Source organism: Osmerus mordax, chromosome 8 (assembly GCF_038355195.1).
Source record: "Osmerus mordax isolate fOsmMor3 chromosome 8, fOsmMor3.pri, whole genome shotgun sequence".
Classification (NCBI taxonomy): domain Eukaryota; kingdom Metazoa; phylum Chordata; class Actinopteri; order Osmeriformes; family Osmeridae; genus Osmerus; species Osmerus mordax.
In genome coordinates this window covers 14,675,576-14,696,127 of record NC_090057.1, presented here as the reverse complement: position 1 = coordinate 14,696,127, position 20,552 = coordinate 14,675,576, and the positions used below count along the sequence as shown (strand labels likewise).

At 41.3% G+C, this 20,552-nt stretch overlaps 1 protein-coding gene across 1 annotated transcript; it reads left to right on the top strand.

Moving 5' to 3' along the window:
- Positions 1–2,085: 2,085 nt before the first annotated feature.
- si:ch211-202p1.5 (uncharacterized protein LOC103909337 homolog) lies at positions 2,086–13,587 on the top strand. The gene is made up of 4 exons (XM_067241828.1): positions 2,086–2,089; positions 6,362–6,469; positions 11,338–11,503; positions 13,452–13,587. The coding sequence occupies exons 1-4, from the start codon at positions 2,086–2,088 to the stop codon at positions 13,585–13,587; spliced, it is 414 nt and encodes a 137-aa protein (XP_067097929.1).
- Positions 13,588–20,552: the final 6,965 nt, after the last annotated feature.

The window sequence follows — 20,552 nt, the reverse complement described above, 5'->3', positions numbered from 1 at the left end:
ACCAATGAGGTATCACTGATCCTTGCTTAGATTATGTACTCATTCACAATAATGACGCTTAATTGCAGCCAGCTGATCATCCAAACACTAAGTATTTTGAAGCCTAATTCTGTGAGATAGGATTGAGCTTCAAAGCGTGCATCCCTGGAACTCCCAGAAACCATTTCGTGCTACCAAACCTCTAAGTATGGTCTCGGGAGCTGTAAAACGCTTTAAGCGGCAATTGAAAAGTGTGTGTTTTGCTGGTTGCATAATGACACGATTCCAGAATGTGGACATCGGGCGCTGTTATTTTACCTCATTCATAAATGGTTAAGTGGTCGGTTTATGACGAAGAGTTCCAGGATCTGTTGGTGCTAAAGGCCAAACAGGCCAAATGTAAAAACCACAGCAAGACAGAAATCTCTAGTGAAGCCAGTTCGCCTCTCACAGGACAGACTCTCCTTTGTCCCCAACACTGACTTAATTCTGTTTTGATACTGGGAAAGGGTACGCGCTAAATGTATCTGCCTTTCAAGTGTACAGTAATAAAAGTATGCACTGTCCCCTCCTCTGTTCCCTCCCTGCTTCGGTCTCTCTCCACTTAACCACTCCCATCATCCCCTGTGCTCCCCTTTCATAGCTCTGGGGACACTTTCCACACTGGACTTAAAACCATTGTCCAGCAGGGGGTGTGCTACATCTATCTAAGAGTAACTGATACAAGTAGACTAAGCAGGTCAGCTCCTATTCTAGGCTGGTTGAGGACCATATTCCCCTCAGAATTAGATCTTGTTTCGCCTGGTGAGTGCAAGAATCGAAAGGGACGCAGGCTGAATCTCATCCTGTCAGAGGACTCTTCAACGCACAAGGAGGAATACCGCGCATTACCACAACGTAGCACTGTAGAGTCATTTGGAGAGGGAGCCATGCGCTCGCTCCCACAGTCTGAGAAGAGAGAACAACACAGCAACATACAAGGTGATAAACAGAACATCATGCTAATCCTCCAAGTACTGATCCAATTTTGGCAAACAATATGCTGGTGGCCATTTTGTGCTACCTTATCAGATGTTGCTACAGTGGCGCAAAATATAGGGGTAACCCAAACCCTGACCTTAATCTTAATCTTGGTGATCGCAAGCACAATACCTGCCACACATCATGTTGGTGAATCATCCTGACCAGTAACTCTATTTGTCAGGACACTGGCACTGAACTGCCAGCTCAAGATCATGTGTAGCTGAGTGTGGTGACAACACAGACTTTACAAGAGTGTGTGTTCTCTGGGAGAGCAGCTCCTTTCACTGCGCAGACAACCGGATGATGGGGGAGAATTGAGAGGATGGAGAGACAGGAGTTCCATCTAAACAGGTACAATGTATCTTTGCTACCATGCTAGAAAACCTGAGATTATGCCAATGTGTCCCCAAACATCAAACCAGCCTTCATCTAAAAATCTAAAAACAGAGCAGAGGATTAAAAGTCTCCCTCTATGCTCCCTTTTATCATGACACACCAGTGAGCGATGCCCTTTACTTTAGAGGGGTAAATTTAGTTTTTACATTCTGAACACACTGTTGCGATATCCCTGCAGCGCTAGCCCCAGGAGCAAGGGCGACCAGCCGTGTTTACAGACAACCCCAAACGACAAACTGTTCATTAAACGCTTTCCGCAGACCCGGCGAGAAAAAGTTCTTTCTGAAAAGAAAAAAGAACTCTCTGAAGTATTTTTCCCCTTCCCTGCGTCTCTCTCACCCTCCTCCCTGATCCCCTCCTCCCCCCATCTCACCTCAAGTGTCTAATTGCTATGGCTTGGGGGGGTGTAGAGTGCGGGGGCAGTGCAGGAGTAAAATGTTGTTTTGTGTTCCTGCAGGTCTTTAATTATCTCTCCTGAATGCAAAGCTAAGCCTAATCTGGTCTAATGAGAAGCCCCAGAGATGGGGAGATGGGGCTGGGAGGGCGTGAGAGTGAATGCAGCCATGCACACACACACACACTCACACACACTTACAAGCCCCATTGAAGACGACACAGGGAGCACTCAGTGTGTTGTGTGTGTGTGTGTGTGTGTGTGTGCATGTGTGTGTGTGTATCAGGTTACTCATGGGTCAGTGTGTGTAGATGAGAAGCAGACCCCTAACCCAAAACAAAAGATCCGATGTTTTGAGGGCTGAAAATTATTCTAAAAAGGCTTGCAAGGTGGCTAAACCAGAAACAACCTAACCAATGCACGACTCTCTAAACATTAACATTTTAACCCAAGGGGATGTTCGGTTGGCGTTGTTTCAAAGTCAACAAAACACACACACAAATGAGGCTAGGTTGACCATGCCAAAGCATCAAAACACCTCCCAATTTCCACTTGACTTCAGTGATACAGCATACCTGGGGGAGTATTCCAGGTAGCAGGTTTAGTGAAAACTTTGAGTTGTTTAACCCTGAAAAGAGGCTTACTCCGAGGTTTCCGTTCCAGAAAGAGAGGTAACGAAACCTTTTGGTAAGTTTCCATGGTAACTTACTCCGTGAAACTAACCTGCTCGCTAGAAGGTTTTCCATGCCAAACTCTGCGTTTTTATCTATCCCCTCCCTCTTTCTGAGCCTGATAGCGTTGGCAGACTAGGGATATCCTTTCCTGGTTCAGCCAACCGATCTCGAACAAAATTTAATTCGCTTAGTTATACGCCGGGAGAGGATTTTAAGACTGCGATTCGATGTGCTTTAATTCCCTGATGAATACCTAGGTTAACGTTACCGTTTCCCGTCACAATCTGTAATGTATTTTAGCAACATTGTCAGCCCTTAGGCCAACATCACTAATGTTACTCGCCGTGGACGTGCACTCAGAACTGACCAAATGCTTTTTGGCACTGAAATAAAGACAAATTCTAATTCCCCTACGGTTTGAAGGAAGATGGGAAACTGAACAGTGTATTAACATTAACCAAATAATGCCAATACCAATGGAATTACAGTTATTCGACTCTATGGGTTAAATCAGAGCAAGAATGGTCAAAGTAAGGTTAAATAATATAATAATTTAATCATATTGCAAATGAATGAAATCAATGAAGGTTAACTCTTACCTACTCTACCATGATTATTGTAAACTAAAGATAGAAAGCAAGAGGTGAGGAAGAAGGAGTAGGACAAGCCAGAGCTGAGGAGAAGGTCTCAGGAGATCAAGAATCCACAGATGCTTCACAATTCCTTTTATACCCAAAACAACTAATAACACCACAATCTTGACCCTTACTTATCAACATGACTAGCAATGCCACAGTAAGTTACACAATGATGTGTGAGAGCCATCAAGTTGAGACTCCATCCAGTAACTCCAGATTTTACCATACGAGAGGTGGGGGCAGGTTGATAGCCTTACAAGATCAGCCTTTATTCTTCTGCCCTAAGTACACCATCTCTTGGTCAAAATAGAAATTCAGCAAATTCAACAATTAATATTGATATAGATTATTGTTTCTAGAATTAACATCACCTGTTACATGCATCCTCCTGTAACTGGTGTTCCAGTAAATCTTTTTCAAGATTATCCTGTATTGTTCTACCCTAAGTAGGCCTACACCATCTCTTGGTCAGTTTTTGGCAATTCTTCATGAGGTGCAATTTGTACAACTCATTTACTTGTAACTGGGAATACATGGGATTGCATTACATTTCACAGTTCCACATGCAGAATTCACCTGCCATTAAATGAACATATCACTGTATACTGCATCCATGCTCTGTTCAACAGGATCAGAATGTGCAAATCGTTTTTTATATTCATTATTCTCATAATGTCATTGTAACTGACAATTCCACACAAGCCTGTATATAAAAGTACATGGGGAGAGAACTACCAGTAGCTACCATACATAATTCTCTGCATCCATTTTCTGCGGCAGCAGTCAATGTCTCTTCGTCATCTTAATCATCATCGTCATCATCCTTTGATGAAAATATTAAGCAAATTACCAGAACTGCATTTTTCCATCTACGTAATATAGTCAATATAGCCAAAATACAAAAATTCCTGTATTTTGTAGCAATTCAATGAGGGGATCCCTCATTGAATGGGGAGAGAATGAGGGGATCCCTCATTGAATTGCTCCTCCCAAGGTTTCTTCAATTTTATCTCCTGCAGTGAGTTTTTCTGGGAGTATTTCCTTGTCTTCCTTGAGGGTTTAGGTTGGTTGAGGGGCAGTTCTATGGGCGTATGTGAACCCCTCGACATGCTTGCGTGTAAAAAGGGCTATACAAATACATTTTGATTTGATTTGAAAAGCATTCTGTTGGGGAAAACTGCTATTACAAGTTGAAATAGGCACCAATTGATATTTACTTTGTATCATGTCGATATATGATTAAAACCAAGGTGACTTCGAGGCTACAATCACAAGCGTATAGCTTAAGCAAAATATGTCTTACCTGTTTGTAGTATGTTTTTATATTTAATATAACATTGAACATGCTATTTTATTAAGTCTCCCACTTTTTCTTCTGTAATATTAACGGTATGGCCTGGCTATTACATCAAATGTATGCATTGACTTGGCAGTTTGTCTCCCACGCCAATTGTATACGCTGCTACAGCCGTGTTGCTTTTTTTCCGTAATATGTGCTCAGATTGAACACGAAATTAAACTTATATCTGAAGTGTGGTGAAGTAGGACAAGGTTTTTTGTTGCTGGGTGCCATGGTTGATCCCAGTATCGGAGCTCCATTGATGTTGGCTTTTAATAGTTCTCATGCGCGCGCTTAACTCAGAGTTGACGAACTCCGAGTTGAGTTAACAAATTCAAATCAGCTTTTCTGGAACCGAGTTTTCAGAGTTTCCAATTTTAAAGTAACTCAACTCAGAGTTCAGGGTTAGGCTCAGAGTTTGTTAAACCCGCTACCTGGAATACCCCCCTGATGTACCAGTCATTTCTGTTTTGATACTATCCCTCCCTACACATCCTCCCATTTTCTTCTCAGTCCCACAGCCTTCCATCTGCCATCCAGGTAAACCCAGGAGATATGCTCAAGCTTCAGCAGTACTCATCCGCCACACCCAGTCTCTGCCTGGACAAATCATCCATCAATGTATTATAGTAGTTTTCAATCTTTGCATCATTCTTTCAATCAGTAAACCGCCAAACACATTTAAATTTCTGGCAATGTCTTTGAAACCAGTGAAAACTTCTTCACCAATTTAAGAACCTTTGAGCAATTACCAAAAAAACTTCTGGTGCACAGATGTGTCGGTTGAAATGTTTCAGTTGACTCTTGATGACTTTAATGAAAATGTTGGTTGACCACAGTGGGCTTCCCTGCCCTGTCTTCTATGTCTGGGCCATGTTGGTAGACAGCTTCCTGTGCTTGTGTCAGACTAAACCAGGGTTTCCTTTCCTCTTTTTACAAGCTCTTTTTTCCTTCTTTGAACCGGGTGCACTTTTTTCAGACCTCCAGATCAGGCATTTTTCCTCTCTTCTGTTCTCCTGTCTTCTCGAAGCTGCTAGGATGGTGTTATCGCCAACCATTCTTCTCTTTCCCCCACCCCCGTTTGACTTGGATAGCTCTGGTTGTGACGATCCATCTATCCATCCACTCAGCTGCATGCAGACTGTGGTGGTGTAAACCCCAGTTTGGCCGTGTTAAACAGAGGTGTAAGATATCTATGTTAGCTATCTGTGTTAGCTAGCTGTGTTATGTAGATTTGTTAGCTTTGTGTTAGCTGTTGTGTTAGGTACACCGTAAACCCAATACATACAGAATACTCAAAACCTTTGTGGAAACTGATTACTTACGTTATGTAAGTAATCTAAGCAATATCTTCAAGTCAATACTATTTTATACAATGTATTAACTTATTCACTTAACACGTATTATTATTTACTTAAAGATTCAATTACTTAAATAGTTTTATGTGGTCAGTTTCCACAAAAGTTACAGAGTAGCTGTGCTGCTGTTCTGGTAGAGAAGAGTGGACAGAATCCGATCCTCAGAAGATGATCCCTCCTGTAAATGATGCTGTTGGATGTTATCCGTAGGGAGAAGAACCCATTTCTAAGCATTCAAGATAGTGTCACTCACTCTCGCTCTCTTTCTCTCACACGCATGCACACACACACAGACACACACACCACTGCATCACTCCTCCCCTTAGCTTCTGGGCTGGTCCCAGTGTGTATGGGACTGTGGGGCAGCCCTGGGAGAGGGACATAGAGAGACAACAGCAGCAGGGGCACTGATATAGCTAGCCAGACAGATATACACACCACACATTCAAACACCAAGCAACCTACAGAGTTATCTGTGGTGGTACCCCACAGCTTGTGACTAACCTCTCCTCCCCAACCTCTTTACCTACCGGACCGGACTGTAACAGGCGTAGCTCTAGGATCCAGTTTGCCAGACCAGGACCTAAACAGGTTCTACACCCAGATCATGGATCTTAACACCTTCTACTTCCTGACCACCACGCTGGTCCTAATTCTGGAACACCAAGGTAAAACAGGGTTTCCCATCTTGTTAGAAGTATTGACCGGTGTCCTGTACATCCAGGCTCTCTGGTTGATGTGTGGGACAGTAACATGATCTGTGTTTTACATTCTCTGGCAGGATTGCAGCTCCATTATGTTACTATGACTTTATATGATGCTGTGACTCTTGTGACCATCTGTTCTGCCATGGCCTGGGTTTGAAATGGCTGTGCTAAGAAATGTTTTAATTGATCTATGCTGCAAGTACATACACCCTTTCTACATAATGTGAGAGTCTGAATGCTGTCAGCTTCTGGTCACACTCTGTGTAAATTATGTGTCGAATCAATTCACTTTATGGATTCCTCAAATCCATCAACTGTTTCTCACGCTTTCTAAAGCTGCTGACTATGTAGCGTCATCTAAACTGCCTGGCTCCTCTATCAGCTTTGCACTCTAAACTTGAAGTGTGTTGAATCACAGAGCCAGAGAGAAACTATTTTATTAACTAATGCAGTACTGTGTACTTTTGCAAAACCTTCTTGTTCAGCTGTACATGTACATTGAACATAGAAGCAAAATGTTTATTGGATTACATAAGCAGGTCACTGTAGATACTATGGCCCAGTAAAGCCCTTTCTATACACACCAGAAGTCCATGTCTTAAAGCTTCAGATTGGACTTTAAGCTAAAGTAAACTAAGTCAATTATTTTACTATTACAACCAATCTGGCCACTAGACACACACACACACACACACACACACACACACACACACACACACACACACACACACACACACACACACACACACACACATACATCTGTGTACTGTCTGTGTACTGTATAGTTGTTGTTCTGGATAAATTGTGAACCACAGTGTCACGATAGTTTATGAATCATAGAATCTGAGGAAACAGACCAAAGCCCATGTAAATCAAAGTATGAAATATGAAAAAAATACTTTGAAAAAAACGAATGTATTTTTAGATTTTTTACAAGATACACAAGATATCCAAACCTTTCCTCTAACCAACCAGCACTAAGAGCAGGTAATACGACCAGCTAGACTCAAGTAAGCTTTAGACATGAGTCAGCCAGATGTTCTGGATGTACTATAGCCTACTCAACTGGTCAATAATTAAAACTCCCCCAGTGTGTCACCAAAAATGTCAGTATAGATAGATGGTATTATGTTTCCACCTTATATAGTGTTAGGCTACTTAATCCAAGTGTACATTCCGGTCAAAATGTCAAAGATGGATGGATAGGCCAGATTTTATGAGGCAAGGTAAGTAATATGCACTGTAAAAAAACACTGTAAAAAAACAGGAACAATCTGGCAGCTGGGACGCCAGATTAAACCCAACAATATAACATTTTCATTCAAAGAAGTTGTGTGCACAACATACAGATGCTACAGATATTACCGATGGTTCAGATTACAACTGTAGCGCCAGCAAGGTGTGCGAATTGGACAGAATTATTGCTTACCTAACGTAAGATATATAAACAGGTTAGATCGCCATCTAACTGGACAACATTCACACTCAGGGTGAACACTTAATGTATCCAACCTACAGACCATCACATTACACATATCAAAACAGAAAGAGCACAACAACAAAACTCCAAACAATGCTTATCTAACTAAGCTTAAACCTTTAACTCTGTAGCTTTTCAGCTTGTCGCGGGGCATTCTGGGTAACAGGAGCGTTGCCGCTACACAACTATCTAATCAACTTTCCTTAGTCCTACTCTGGAGTCTTTACATTTATTCATTTAGCAGACGCTTTTATCCAAAGCGACCTCCAAGAGATAGCTTTACTAAAAGTGCAGTGGTCAATGATCATGAACAACGAGATAAGAAGCCAAAAAGGCTTTTGCAGGCTTTTGTAGTCTTTGATATTGACTGGTGCATGCTGGGATTTCATGACGTCAACTACCCGAGCTCAGTTCACAATTAAAGGTTCCTATGTCTAAACCAAATATTATGTTTTGTCCGTTTGATGAAAGTAAATATCTGCAAAATAACTGTTAAATTAGGTAGTTTTGATCAATTGAAATGAAGTGTTTTAACAGAACATTTAGGTGAAAATGTTATCAATATTTGTAAAAAAAATATATTTGAGTAAAGACAAACATTGTTCTATTAATCCCATGGATTATGAAAATTGTACCAACAGTAAATTGAAAAATTCAATTGTATATGTTGTACGTTATGTACCTCTTGTTTAATTGGTCAAAGTAGTAAGGCATTTGTTTCCATAGCATCACAAATATCAGAATTTCATTGAATGTTAACTCAATTATATAAAAGCCTATCCCTCATTATATCATGGGCCCAGAATACCACCCACCTCTCTGTGAGTCTGTGGTGGCAGGTTATCACGCTATTTAGCAGAAGTTGAGTTTGGAGCTGTGTAAGGTTATTATGCTACCTTGGTGGAGATAGAATCTGAGGTAGGTCACAATTGGCTTGGTGGAGCTAGCATCTGTGGTAGGTTTTCTTGTTATCCCCGTGACTGATCCTGCAAAACATCCACCGCCAGCGGCCAGGCAAATATTGCCTCCGTAATCTGAGGCAAGGAGGTTTCCTGCTAAATGGGCGATTTAGGGATTTAGAGGTAATCCAACTAACATCTTTTCCAATCAACTCCCTATTCCCTCAACATCTCCACTCTCACCTCTCCAAATAGACTAGTAAATTAAATTTTGCTTGGCAATCTCATGGACTCTCAGGAGGATATGAGGGAAGACTGGAGGATATGAGACTGGAACATGGGTGTAGGTGCACAAAGGCGTCCGACCGTGTAGACTTCCCTCAAAGCTTGCTCCTGAAGCTAAAGCAATAGGCACTATTAAAACAAATACATGTGAAGGGATTATTTACCTGGTTCTGTATCACTGATCCATTTGACCCAAGTCTGCAGTGTGGGACAGATACCAGGTTAGATTTGATATCCAGAAAGAATACAGCTTCTTTGCTATAATGTAGTCTGCCAGATCAGATAACAATCAGCTCAATCATCCAGGTTTTCTGACTCCTCAGACTCACTCACTACATTTCTCAAAGACTTGTTTATCAGTGGGGTTTGTGGTGTTTACTGTTTGACACTTTACAGCAGACTGTATAGGCATGTGTGTGTGGGCGTACAAACAGACAAGAGAAATCTGGATTTGTTCAGGTTCTGAGAGCCCGGACCAGGCTGCTGTGGGAGGCGGCTTTGGTGGCTAACCAGAACAGACATCCACTTCCAGAACTCAATTCAGAAGACACACTGCAGAGTCTCTGGTGGGCTGACATATGAAGTCTCTAACAGTGCTCTAGGCACTGTGGATGTACAGTACACTTGAGGTTTTAATGCAAATCAAATAGGTACCAAAAGAATATGGATGCCATTAATGGCCATGGAATTCATTAAAAGAACAAAACTGTCTATTGTTTATATAAAACCAGATCTCACAAGTGATTTCAACAGAATAAAGAAGGGTGCTGGATCACACACGAATGCATATGGAGACGTTTTTCTGTTGAAAAGGTTTTTCTGATAAAAGACATAAGAACTCCAAAGCCAGAAGGCAGAGATAACAAATATGATAATCCCTTATTCTAGAGTGCATTATGAACAATGAACACAAGCACCTGTCAGAATACATACCCTGTAGAGAGGATGTGTAGAGTGTAAACCTCCTCCCTTAACCTGACTTCACGGCCCATAAGCATGCCTTGACTGATGTCAGACTTTAGAGGGACCTTGTGGTTCTCTGTAGAACCAATCAACAGATGTGTGTCTCAGGGAAAGAGATGGAAGAAGAACAGAAAGGGATCAAACAGAGCTTTGTCTAGTCACCTGTAAGGTGCTGGTCGGGCTTGCCTAAGACAGAGACAGTGGAGATGAATAGAGTGATGGTCTGATGGCTGAGGTCTGTGGCTGGTCAATGCTCTCATTGTTCTTGACTGGCAATGTACATTGTACAACATCCTACGGAAACTGACCAACTCCAAATGGGGAGCCACAGCACACACATTAAAATATACTGCTCTGGCCCTGTGCTGTTCCTCTGCAGAATATGCATGTCCTGTTTGGGAGAGGTCAACCCATGCCAAGAAACTTGACCCAGCACTGAACAACACTTGCCGCCTGATCACTGGATGCTTGAAACCCACCAACATAAGCAACCTGCACCTCCTCGCTGGCATTGCCCCTGCTGATATTAGACGGGAAGTTGCCAGCCGAGTCAAGAAAACAAAAGCTACTAGCAATGAACGCCATACCCTCCATGGATGTCACCCTCCGGCCCAACGGCTAAAGTAAAAAAAAGCTTTCTCAGCCATGTCCAACCCCTAACAAAGTCTCGGGATGAAACCAGAATCCAATTCTGGATGGAAAAGCTTGAGAATGACCCTCCTCTAACTGGCATGGGAATACCCCTACTGAAAACGTATCCCCTGGCTCAGAAACATCATGGGCTCAATGGAAATGCTCAACTGACTCAGAACGAGAACAGGACGATCCAAAGATGGTCTGGTCAGATAGGGCTTCAAGACTGGCCCCACCACCTGTGAATGTGAAGCAGACCAGACTATGGAGCACTGCCTTGTCTGCCCCCTACTACCCAACCCTTGCAGCTCAAGAGACCTTGCAGTGTTCAACAAAAATGCAAAGGACTGTGTAAAGCAATTGGAAACTGCCATATAACTATCACACTTCAGTGAAACGAAAAGAAGAAGAAGAATGTACATCAATGTTAGATGAATGATTAGGCCGAAAACTCAGTGAGGCCAATATTCCAAAGGGCCCTTTGGTGGCTGATGCCCATCGGACTTGATAGGAAGATGTGATGGGAGTAAATTCATGGTTGCCTCTGCCCTTTTGCCCTCTCTCTCCAGCATTCTCCAGCTCTGTGCATGGGCGTAATTCAGAGGAGAGAGGCCCTCTGACGCAGCTCGTCCACACGGCCCATCGAAGGCAGAGGCGTTGCTCCTGTGAGAACCTGAAGGATAAGGAATGCGTCTATTTCTGCCACATTGGGATTGTCTGGGTCAACACACCTAGGTGAGTCTCCAGTCCAAGCATTAGCCTCCTCCAGCTAAAGAGTAGTACTCTATGACCGCTCACTTATTTGTATGTACTGCATTAAGAGTATTTGTGATGAGCAGACATAAAAAAACACAGCAGGCCTCCTACTCAAAATGATGGATCATTTTCTTTTCTATTTCTCTGAAGATGATGTGCAAGCTTTTTCTTTCCCCTCAAAAGCCATAATAAGCATGGTTTCCAGTCTTTTCTGGCTATGCTCATATCACCCACATTCAATTAGTGCGAGGGCTGATTTCAGGCTTGTGCCCTCCCTCGTTAATCCCCTGTTTCCGGAACTGAACCTTCATATGTTCTTTGGAAGTCTTCATGATAGCCAATATAGCTCTCCTTGGTTAGCCAAAAACAGCAGCTAAAGACCCAGATCCACTCACAAACACTCAGGTTGTACTCTAAGTTTAAAGTTAACATTACAGACCCTGCAATTATGTAAACCTTTTTAAACCCTGTAACACATAGGATTTGCTGGAGTGGTCCCACTATGAACCCATACTCCATACAAATGATGCAACAATCCTGTCTGGTACAGTTTATAAAAGTGTTTGGCAAACTGTAGTCTTCAAATACATTCATTATAAAAAGAAAAAAAATTATCACTTTGTATTTATCATAAAGACATTCACTTGACAAATACCAGTAACAATTAATTACAACTTACAATGGGGGTGCCATTGAAACTTTCAGAACTTTTTTCCCCAACAAAAATCTAAGTCTAGAACAGCTGTCACAATGTAAATGAGCATCTGACTACATACCTTTAGAATTGTCTGAACTTATGTGAAAAAAGGTTAACTGCCATTATCATTATTATATGAACTCACAGTACAGTAGAACCAGCTATTAATCAAAGCTCAAGTGTCTATATTGAACTCTAATCACTCAATAGGATTACCAGAGCAATAATTTCGTAATAGCACTATCCTTTTGAGTCTTCTTATCACTTCGAGGTATGAAGTCCGAGACTAAACATTAATATCCTAACAACATTACCTTGGTGTAATGCTAATGTTTCTGCCTGACAAGCAAATAACAAAGGTTCAGGCACTCTATGCCACATAGTATGTGCTTCAGACCAACACCACATATAAAGAGCACTTTAAAAAGTGTCATTTGGGATTTGCCCCCTGTTACGTGCGGCTTCTTTGAGCCCCTGGCATCTGCTTGCTGTTAAGCGTGTGGTCTAGTTAACCTGTGCCAGGCAACTGGCTTAGAGTCAAGATGGAGTTCAGACGGGCGCCAGTTGGCATGAGTACCAGGCTTATTCCTCTCAAAACCCGTCCACATGTAGACTGTTCCCTTATTGAAAAATAACTATCTGATGAGACTGACTTGATAAATCTAAGAGAGATGATTTTCAGGTACAGAATGATGACTTCATCTGTCTGTCAGGTTTCATATTAGACCATAGTTTGATTTGTGATATAAATGCAATCAGGTTTGGTCTCTGCTGTTTAGCTTCTGTTATCGAGGATAGACTCAATTGCTGCTTTTAATCTGTTGTATCCATCAGTTCAGTACAGTGTACAGTAAACTGCATCGTTATCCTACTTCATTAGTGCTGTTCTATGTGGCTCTAAAGACAAGGGCAATGGACACATCACAACCAGGAATGGTAACAGACTTTTGGGGTACTCACTCAACTCACTTAAGATGGTTCAGTGGGTGAGAGACCATGAACCATGAACATTCTAAAGAACCATGAGAACCTCTTTTGATTTGTGGTATAACCTTTTTTCGGTCAGGTGATTTTAACCAGATAATTTGCTGGATTTAACCAAGGTTAAAAATTAAACCACAAACATTGCTTCTCCAGATAAAGAATCCTGAGAATCCCAATTTTTCTAAAATCAGCCTGCTGATACTGAGAATGTTAATATAACAGTTTGTACCTTTGTGTTGTTTGCAGTCAGGTGGTGCCATATGGAGTGGGCTCCTTCCCAGTTCGAATGAAAAGAGAGTTGCATGGCCGATGTTTCTGTACGGACAGACAAGACACAGAGTGTCTCAGTTTCTGCTGTGCTCTGAGCACACACGTAGGGTAAGTTCTCCCCTGATGCTGTTGTCCACAAATGCAAAAAACCAATCTTAACCATTGACCTTCTGAACAGATCTCTTTGAAAACTCCAATCCATTTAATAAAATGATGTCTGATGATGAATAGGACAATACAACCATTTCTATTAATTTTTACAGGGGTGAAAATGCATCAATCAAAAGGACATTTCCCATCAGGTTTAAGCAAAAGCTCAAGGCCAAGAACACAGACTCTCAGCTCACATGAGAGGTGAAGAAAAGAGAAGGAGCATACTGGTATTGACAGTGTCTTCTGCAAGAATGAGGAAGTCTTTAGCACTGAGCTAATTAGCAGTTGCTACAGACACATGTAACAGACACTAAGTTGGTTTTGAGTGCTTTCAGGACCAGAGGCCTCATTCATAACAACCAGTACATTTCTCACTATATTGTGTACTTATCACCATCCTACAAATGCAACAAAAGTTGTGATTTAAAGCCTGTAACTATGCATGGGTCAATAGCTTGTGGAAATGTGTGTAGTTTCATCTCATACAGTACAGGCCAACTTGTGCATAGAACATTTTATAAATGAGGACCCTGGACATCAAACTGTAGAGATTAGTACCAACATTATACGTTTTTAGTCTGAGGTAGAAGGCATAATGTTGGAACTTTATTATAGTTTAGCTTAGCTGACACTTTTGATTTTTGAGTTCAAATGTGAAAGACGTATGTACCTTAGTGTATAGACAATTTCCGAAACAATTTTATGTCAACAATTACATTTTTTAGAATGAAGACATGTATGGAGTCATAGGGGCATTTTTAACACTCTAGGACTAAATAGCAAGACATATTCACACAATGTTATGAATAAAGGTAGCCTGGCTCAAAATACATTAAAAAAATGCTTTCCAATAAAAGATGGCAGATTTGTCATGAATTTGTCATGAATTAGGGCTTCCAAAAATGTTCAAAGGGATACACACACATGGCCAATTATCATAAACCCCCTCATTGTGATAGTGAAACTGCATCAAAAAAAGGTGAGGAGGTGCACCTTCCTTTCTGATGGAATCAAGACCAGATTTGGTATGGATAGGATGAGTATTAAACATAAGGTTTTGACTCGTGTTTTTGTTGTTTAGTTACTCTTTGGATTACATGTTTGTCCATAAATAAGATGAATATTTATTTTGTCATGAAGATTATTTTATAGCTTGACATATTAACATCTACATCTAACAATGTGACGTTATGATTTTTTAAATTTTATTTACTTAAATAAAGTCTAGGTTGAAAATATAAAATCCCTATAATATAATTCGCCCAGCAAAAGTCTGTCATCTGTATTTAATTCTAAAATGGATTCTACATATATTAATAGAGATGATAAAAAAGCTTATTCATCTGTGACATTTCTGGACAGGAATGTCACAGATAATCTATAAATGTTTTTGTATTATCTACTTTTGTTTAAATACAGGCATTATGAAACCTATGACAGATTAAATCTAGACATACAGTGTGCAGGCACATTATTGACAAAGTTGGTATGCCCATAAGTGTGCCTCCACAGTTTAGGTTACTTGTGGAAAATACAGTTTTCCTTGCAACAAGAGATGGATCAATTTACCCAGTGGCCTTATCCCAGTCTCCATTAAACCAAAAACATGTACATTGAAAAGATTTATATATCTGAAAGGTTAGTTGGGTTAACAATTTCAAACTAATTTCAGCTATCAAACCTAACCCTATCACCCAATATATTTTAGTTCCTGCATTTATACATGCCTGTAGATTAGGGCTGGGCAATATATTAAAACATTTGATATCTCGATATTGTCAAAATTTTACGATATTCAATATATATCTCGATATGTTTGCGTTTGCATTTAAATAATAAAAAAACATGATTTTCTTTTGCCCCCATTAGAAAACAAAAACAATTTAGATAGAACAGCTAATGTTACAAAGTACAAAATGTGTAGTGCAAATTTAGGCAGTTGCCATAACATGGTACTTGCAACTTGACAAAATGGACCTCACATGGAACAATTGTCTTTATATGACAGGACAAAAAGAGAGCAAAAGAGAATGCTTGTGCGATTGCAATTTTCAGTTTGTGCATGTGCTCTTTATGAGCACGTGCACAAACAGTGTCTGTGTGTATGTGTCTGTGTGTGTGTGTGAACACAGAGGAGCCAGACAGTGATATTAAATAGTTTTAAATTTTTTAATATTCGATATTCACCCCATTTTCACATTTTACATCGTCGTCATAATTATTGCAATATTATCGCTAATATTCGATATATCAACCAGTCCTACTGTAGATTGATACAAAGTCATAAATCACAAAAGTGTGTCAACAGACTGCTCTGATTCCAAATTGAATCCTCTGCTCAATGGCTCCCTCAAAAGCACTGCTCGACATCTCTACCCATGTACCTACTTCTGTTCGGGAAAAAATGACAGAGGTTTTATACAGTATATTTGATTGTCAAACCTCTACACAACCTTATTACATATTACCCAGTTAACCACTCTGTGTAGTGTATAAGGTTTATAGTTATAGTGTTAATGTGGGTATTTTGACCAACCTTTTTTGCTTTAACTAATCAGTGAGACACAGAAATTCCATTGAACAAATATATGCTCTACCTTGCTCTTTGTAAAGATTAACATTGAACAAGTTGTTCTGGGGATGTTCCATGCATATTATGTTCACTAGTAGATCAACACAGACATCTTGATCTTCACTCAATTCCAAGTGATAGTGACTGTTGACCTGGCAACAAGAAGAGAGGATCAGAATTCTTGATCAAAGTTGAAATAAAGGAAAGATGGACGCAGAAACAATGAGAGATGGAAAGATAGATGGCTTGTGCCTAAAACATGCTGTAAAGGCTGGCACAAACATAACAATACACTGCAGTCATACATACCTGCAGTTTAGTTTTCAGTAGTCCAGCATTGAGCTTCCACTGTTTCTGTCCAGACCAGGCATCTGGGCCTGGTTGAGGTCCTTGAAGCTCCTCCAGAGGTTCCCTCTCCCCCACCATGCCAACCTACAGACCTGGCTGTACTTATCGAGGGGAGGATTCATTGTAAACCCCCGGCAACCTAAAATCTGTTGCAGATCCAAGGTAATAGAAGACAAATCATCTTAATCCCCAATGACCAGATTTATAGGCTAAGCCAATAGAGTGGTGCAACAACAGATTCTTCTTCTAGACTGTTAAACAGATTGTGTGTACTGCCACATAGTAAATGCCAGATATGAATGATGGTCTGTAGATAAAAATACACTTTTATACACTATTATTTTTTCCAACATGCAACATGCAAATTCATATCTAGGTGAAACAATCCTGAGTGCCCGAAGAGGATCAAGAGACCCATGAACAAGACTGTTAGCTGAGTGTACAAGATTCACATTACATTTACATTTATTCATTTAGCAGACGCTTTTATCCAAAGCGACTTCCAAGAGAGAGCTTTACAAAAAGTGCATAGGTCAATGATCATAAACAACAAAATCATTGCTGGTAGCCAAAACATGAAGCATACATTGTGAAAAGCAAATAAGTGCCAATGGGTAGAACCAGAAGAGCATGTAGTTAAACAAATTTCAATTAAACAACATGATCCTCGAAAGTGCTAGAGTGTACCTGGAGGAAAGCAACAATAATATAATTCACAGCGAGTACAAGTAGTTAAATAAGTTACAACTAACCAACAAGTGCAGCAAGTCCCTCAATAAGTGTCATTGTGTTCCTGGAGGAAATTAACTAACATCTGATCCAACAAATCTTTCTTAAGTACCGTTGTAGTCCCGGAACAAGTACGTCTTTAGCCTTTTCTTGAAGGTGGTCTGCATGTGCTCAAGGCCAGACTGTGTCTAACCCTACAATCCTGTTCCTTCCCTTATAACCCCAAATCTTTCATCCCTAACACTGTAACCCTATCCTTGCAACCCTAACCATACAACCATTATCATAGAACCCTACAATCCAATCTCTTCCCAAATAACCCTAACCGAATAACGATGACCCACCTACTCATGCAAAACAGAGCTACTGGCTTCTGTTTGTTCCACCATCCAGGTCACACAGAACAACATGTCAGTCGAGCCAGTGACACGATATGTCTGGCTTGTGTCTGTCTGGTCTGTCACTGTGTAATTACCCTCATCTCTATGAAAGTGGTTGCATCCTGACATGCTTTGATGCTGTGTGGACTCAGCCTGGCAGCAGAACCTACCACATCAGAACCACTTCTGTCTCAGAACAGAGTCCAGACCTGGGAACCTACCCAGACACATACACACAACAAACAACCCTGCTAACATAAGTTTATTAATGAAGAATGCATCCCAGGTTATTGTTGTGAACCCCGTCATTGCTTCGGCCTGTCTTCCTCTCGCTTTCTTCCTTTTCCCCCCTGTCCTTCCACGGCGGACTCCGTCCTGTGTAGTGTTGAGGACAAAGTGGAGCAGGGTGACAAAGCGGTCTGGCTCTACAGAGAGACGGCTCAGCTGGGGCATCAAACACTTGCCTGATTACTATGGCTCACATTAACGGCACAGCTAAGTGTTTCCACAGCTTGAGGAAGCTATTTTAAAATCCCATACTTCACTGCCCTGACTGTTGTCTTAGGTGAACAGGGACAACAGGAAGTGATCTCATTCTTTTTAGTTGCCACTAATGGGTGGGTTAGCGGTTTACCAGGAGAGAGAAAACCCCCTTCTACCCATTACCCCCAACCCCCCCACGCCCCCCATTCCTTCCTCCCTCCATTGCTCTCTCTCCATACCTACACTTTTATGCATCCCGAGGAACGTTGTCGGTTTACCTCACAGGAAGGGTTATACTGGAAACCTCTGAGTAAATGAAAAGCCTCATAAATTCCTTCCAGAGATGGGCAGAATAAAAACACACACCTTATACCCAGTAGTGAAGTGGTCTGACTGCACTGCAGTCTAACTCAGGGCTCTAGAAGACTTCCTCTTAGGCTCGAGGAAATTGTGAGAATGTATCTAGATCAGTGTTACTCATTGCACGGCTCGCAAGCCTCCTGCGGCTTTGTCAAGCTTTAATTTGTGGCTCGCATGGCAGTAAATAATACGGTCATTTGACCTAACGTGAAAATAGGCGGGGCAGCCAGAAATTTGTCCCAATGGCTTTCTATGAAAAAAACTCTACTGGGAGCATGCAACAACCGCAAATCGACAGGAAGATGACGGAGACGGGTTTTGTGGAGAGAGTCAACTAAAAAGTGTCCCTCCTATTGACTTTGTCCTATTATTGTGGCTCTAATTAAAAAAATTGTGAAGACTAGTGATCTAGATGGAAAAAGGGATATAGGCAGTCGTGTAGTCGAAGGTTTATGGCAGAATACAAGGTACTGTAAAAAAAACTAGCCTACCAGCCTCCACGAACCGCCTCAGGCTTGGCTTTGCTACCAGCCTCTACCAAACTGCATCAGGCTTGGCTCTGCTACCAACCTCCACCAAACTGTATTTGGCTTGGCTTTGCTACCAACCTCCACCAAACTGTATTTGGCTTGGCTTTGCTACCAACCTCCACCAAACTGTATTTGGCTTGGCTTTGCTACCAGCCTCTACCAAACTGCATCAGGCTTGGCTTTGCTACCAGCCTCTACCAAACTGCATCAGGCTTGGCTTTGCTACCAGCCTCTACCAAACTGCATCAGGCTTGGCTTTGCTACCAGCCTCTACCAAACTGCATCAGGCTTGGCTTTGCTACCAGCCTCTACCAAACTGCATCAGGCTTGGCTTTGCTACCAGCCTCTACCAAACTGCATCAGGCTTGGCTCTGCTACCAGCCTCTACCAAACTGCGTCAGGCTTGGCTCTGCTACCAGCCCTGCTTCAATAAAAGCATATCATTATTCAATCGCTGGTGTGTTACTGAACTCCTGAAACTGTAAATAAACTAAATGGGAGGAAACCAGATTGGTACATTATCCCAGACAGTCTTATATCTTTAACGTCCATTGGTGTTGCCAACATTGCAACACATTTTTTACATAAATATTTTTTATCTGTTTTTAGATCTTAGGTTTGGATGACCAGCAAGCTGAAGAGTCTACCAATCTTTTCTTAAATCTCATGAATATTCAAACCATCACATACAAATGAATGCATGTGCTAAGACAATAAAGAAGAAGAAAAAAAAGAAGAAAAAACTGTATTTTGCCTTTCCCTTTGTGGTTCCTTTCTTTATTATTTAGGGGCGCATATGTCACTTTGACTCACATCAGTGGTTTGATTCTTCGCCATTTCTGCCCACAAGAAGTCATACCAGGAAGAAACACAGATAGAGAGAGAGAGAACATTTTTCTAGAGGCTACAACAACAGCTGAACCTTTCTTGTGGACTGGTCCACTTTAGGTCACAAGCGGGTGCAGCTTCTCTGACGCTCTCCCTCTATTTTTTGGACATTTGGTGGTGACCATGAGAATTTGTTTACCTCACCAGGCCATGTCTCTGGTCTTATCAGTATAGCTTCCTCCTTTTCTCATCCTCCCTCTCACCTTTTCTAACGACACAGAAAACTACGTTCTTGTTGGAGGGGCATGTGGAGGCGTTGGATTTCACCAGCCTTGTGTCAATACGGATGGTGAAGTAGAGGAGGTGAGGAAAGGAAACTACTGAAACTACTGAAGCCGAACTCTCATTTTGAAACATCTGTGAGTGACCTGTAACACTCGATATGATACCATCCAATAGATCTCTTACTAAACATGATCCCCATTCTGCTAACTGGCTGTATAACAAGTTTTTTAACAGATTATATATAACCTACAACTGGATCCCAGTTCTCCTTGTAAAGACAGGAAGTATTTGGTTTGAGCGTCCATGACTACACTATATAAAACATATCTTCAGATGTAGGAGAAAATCATTTTAATCCCTTATCAAGGCACTGATCTCCATGAAAATATGTTCACCAAACAGTGGTTCA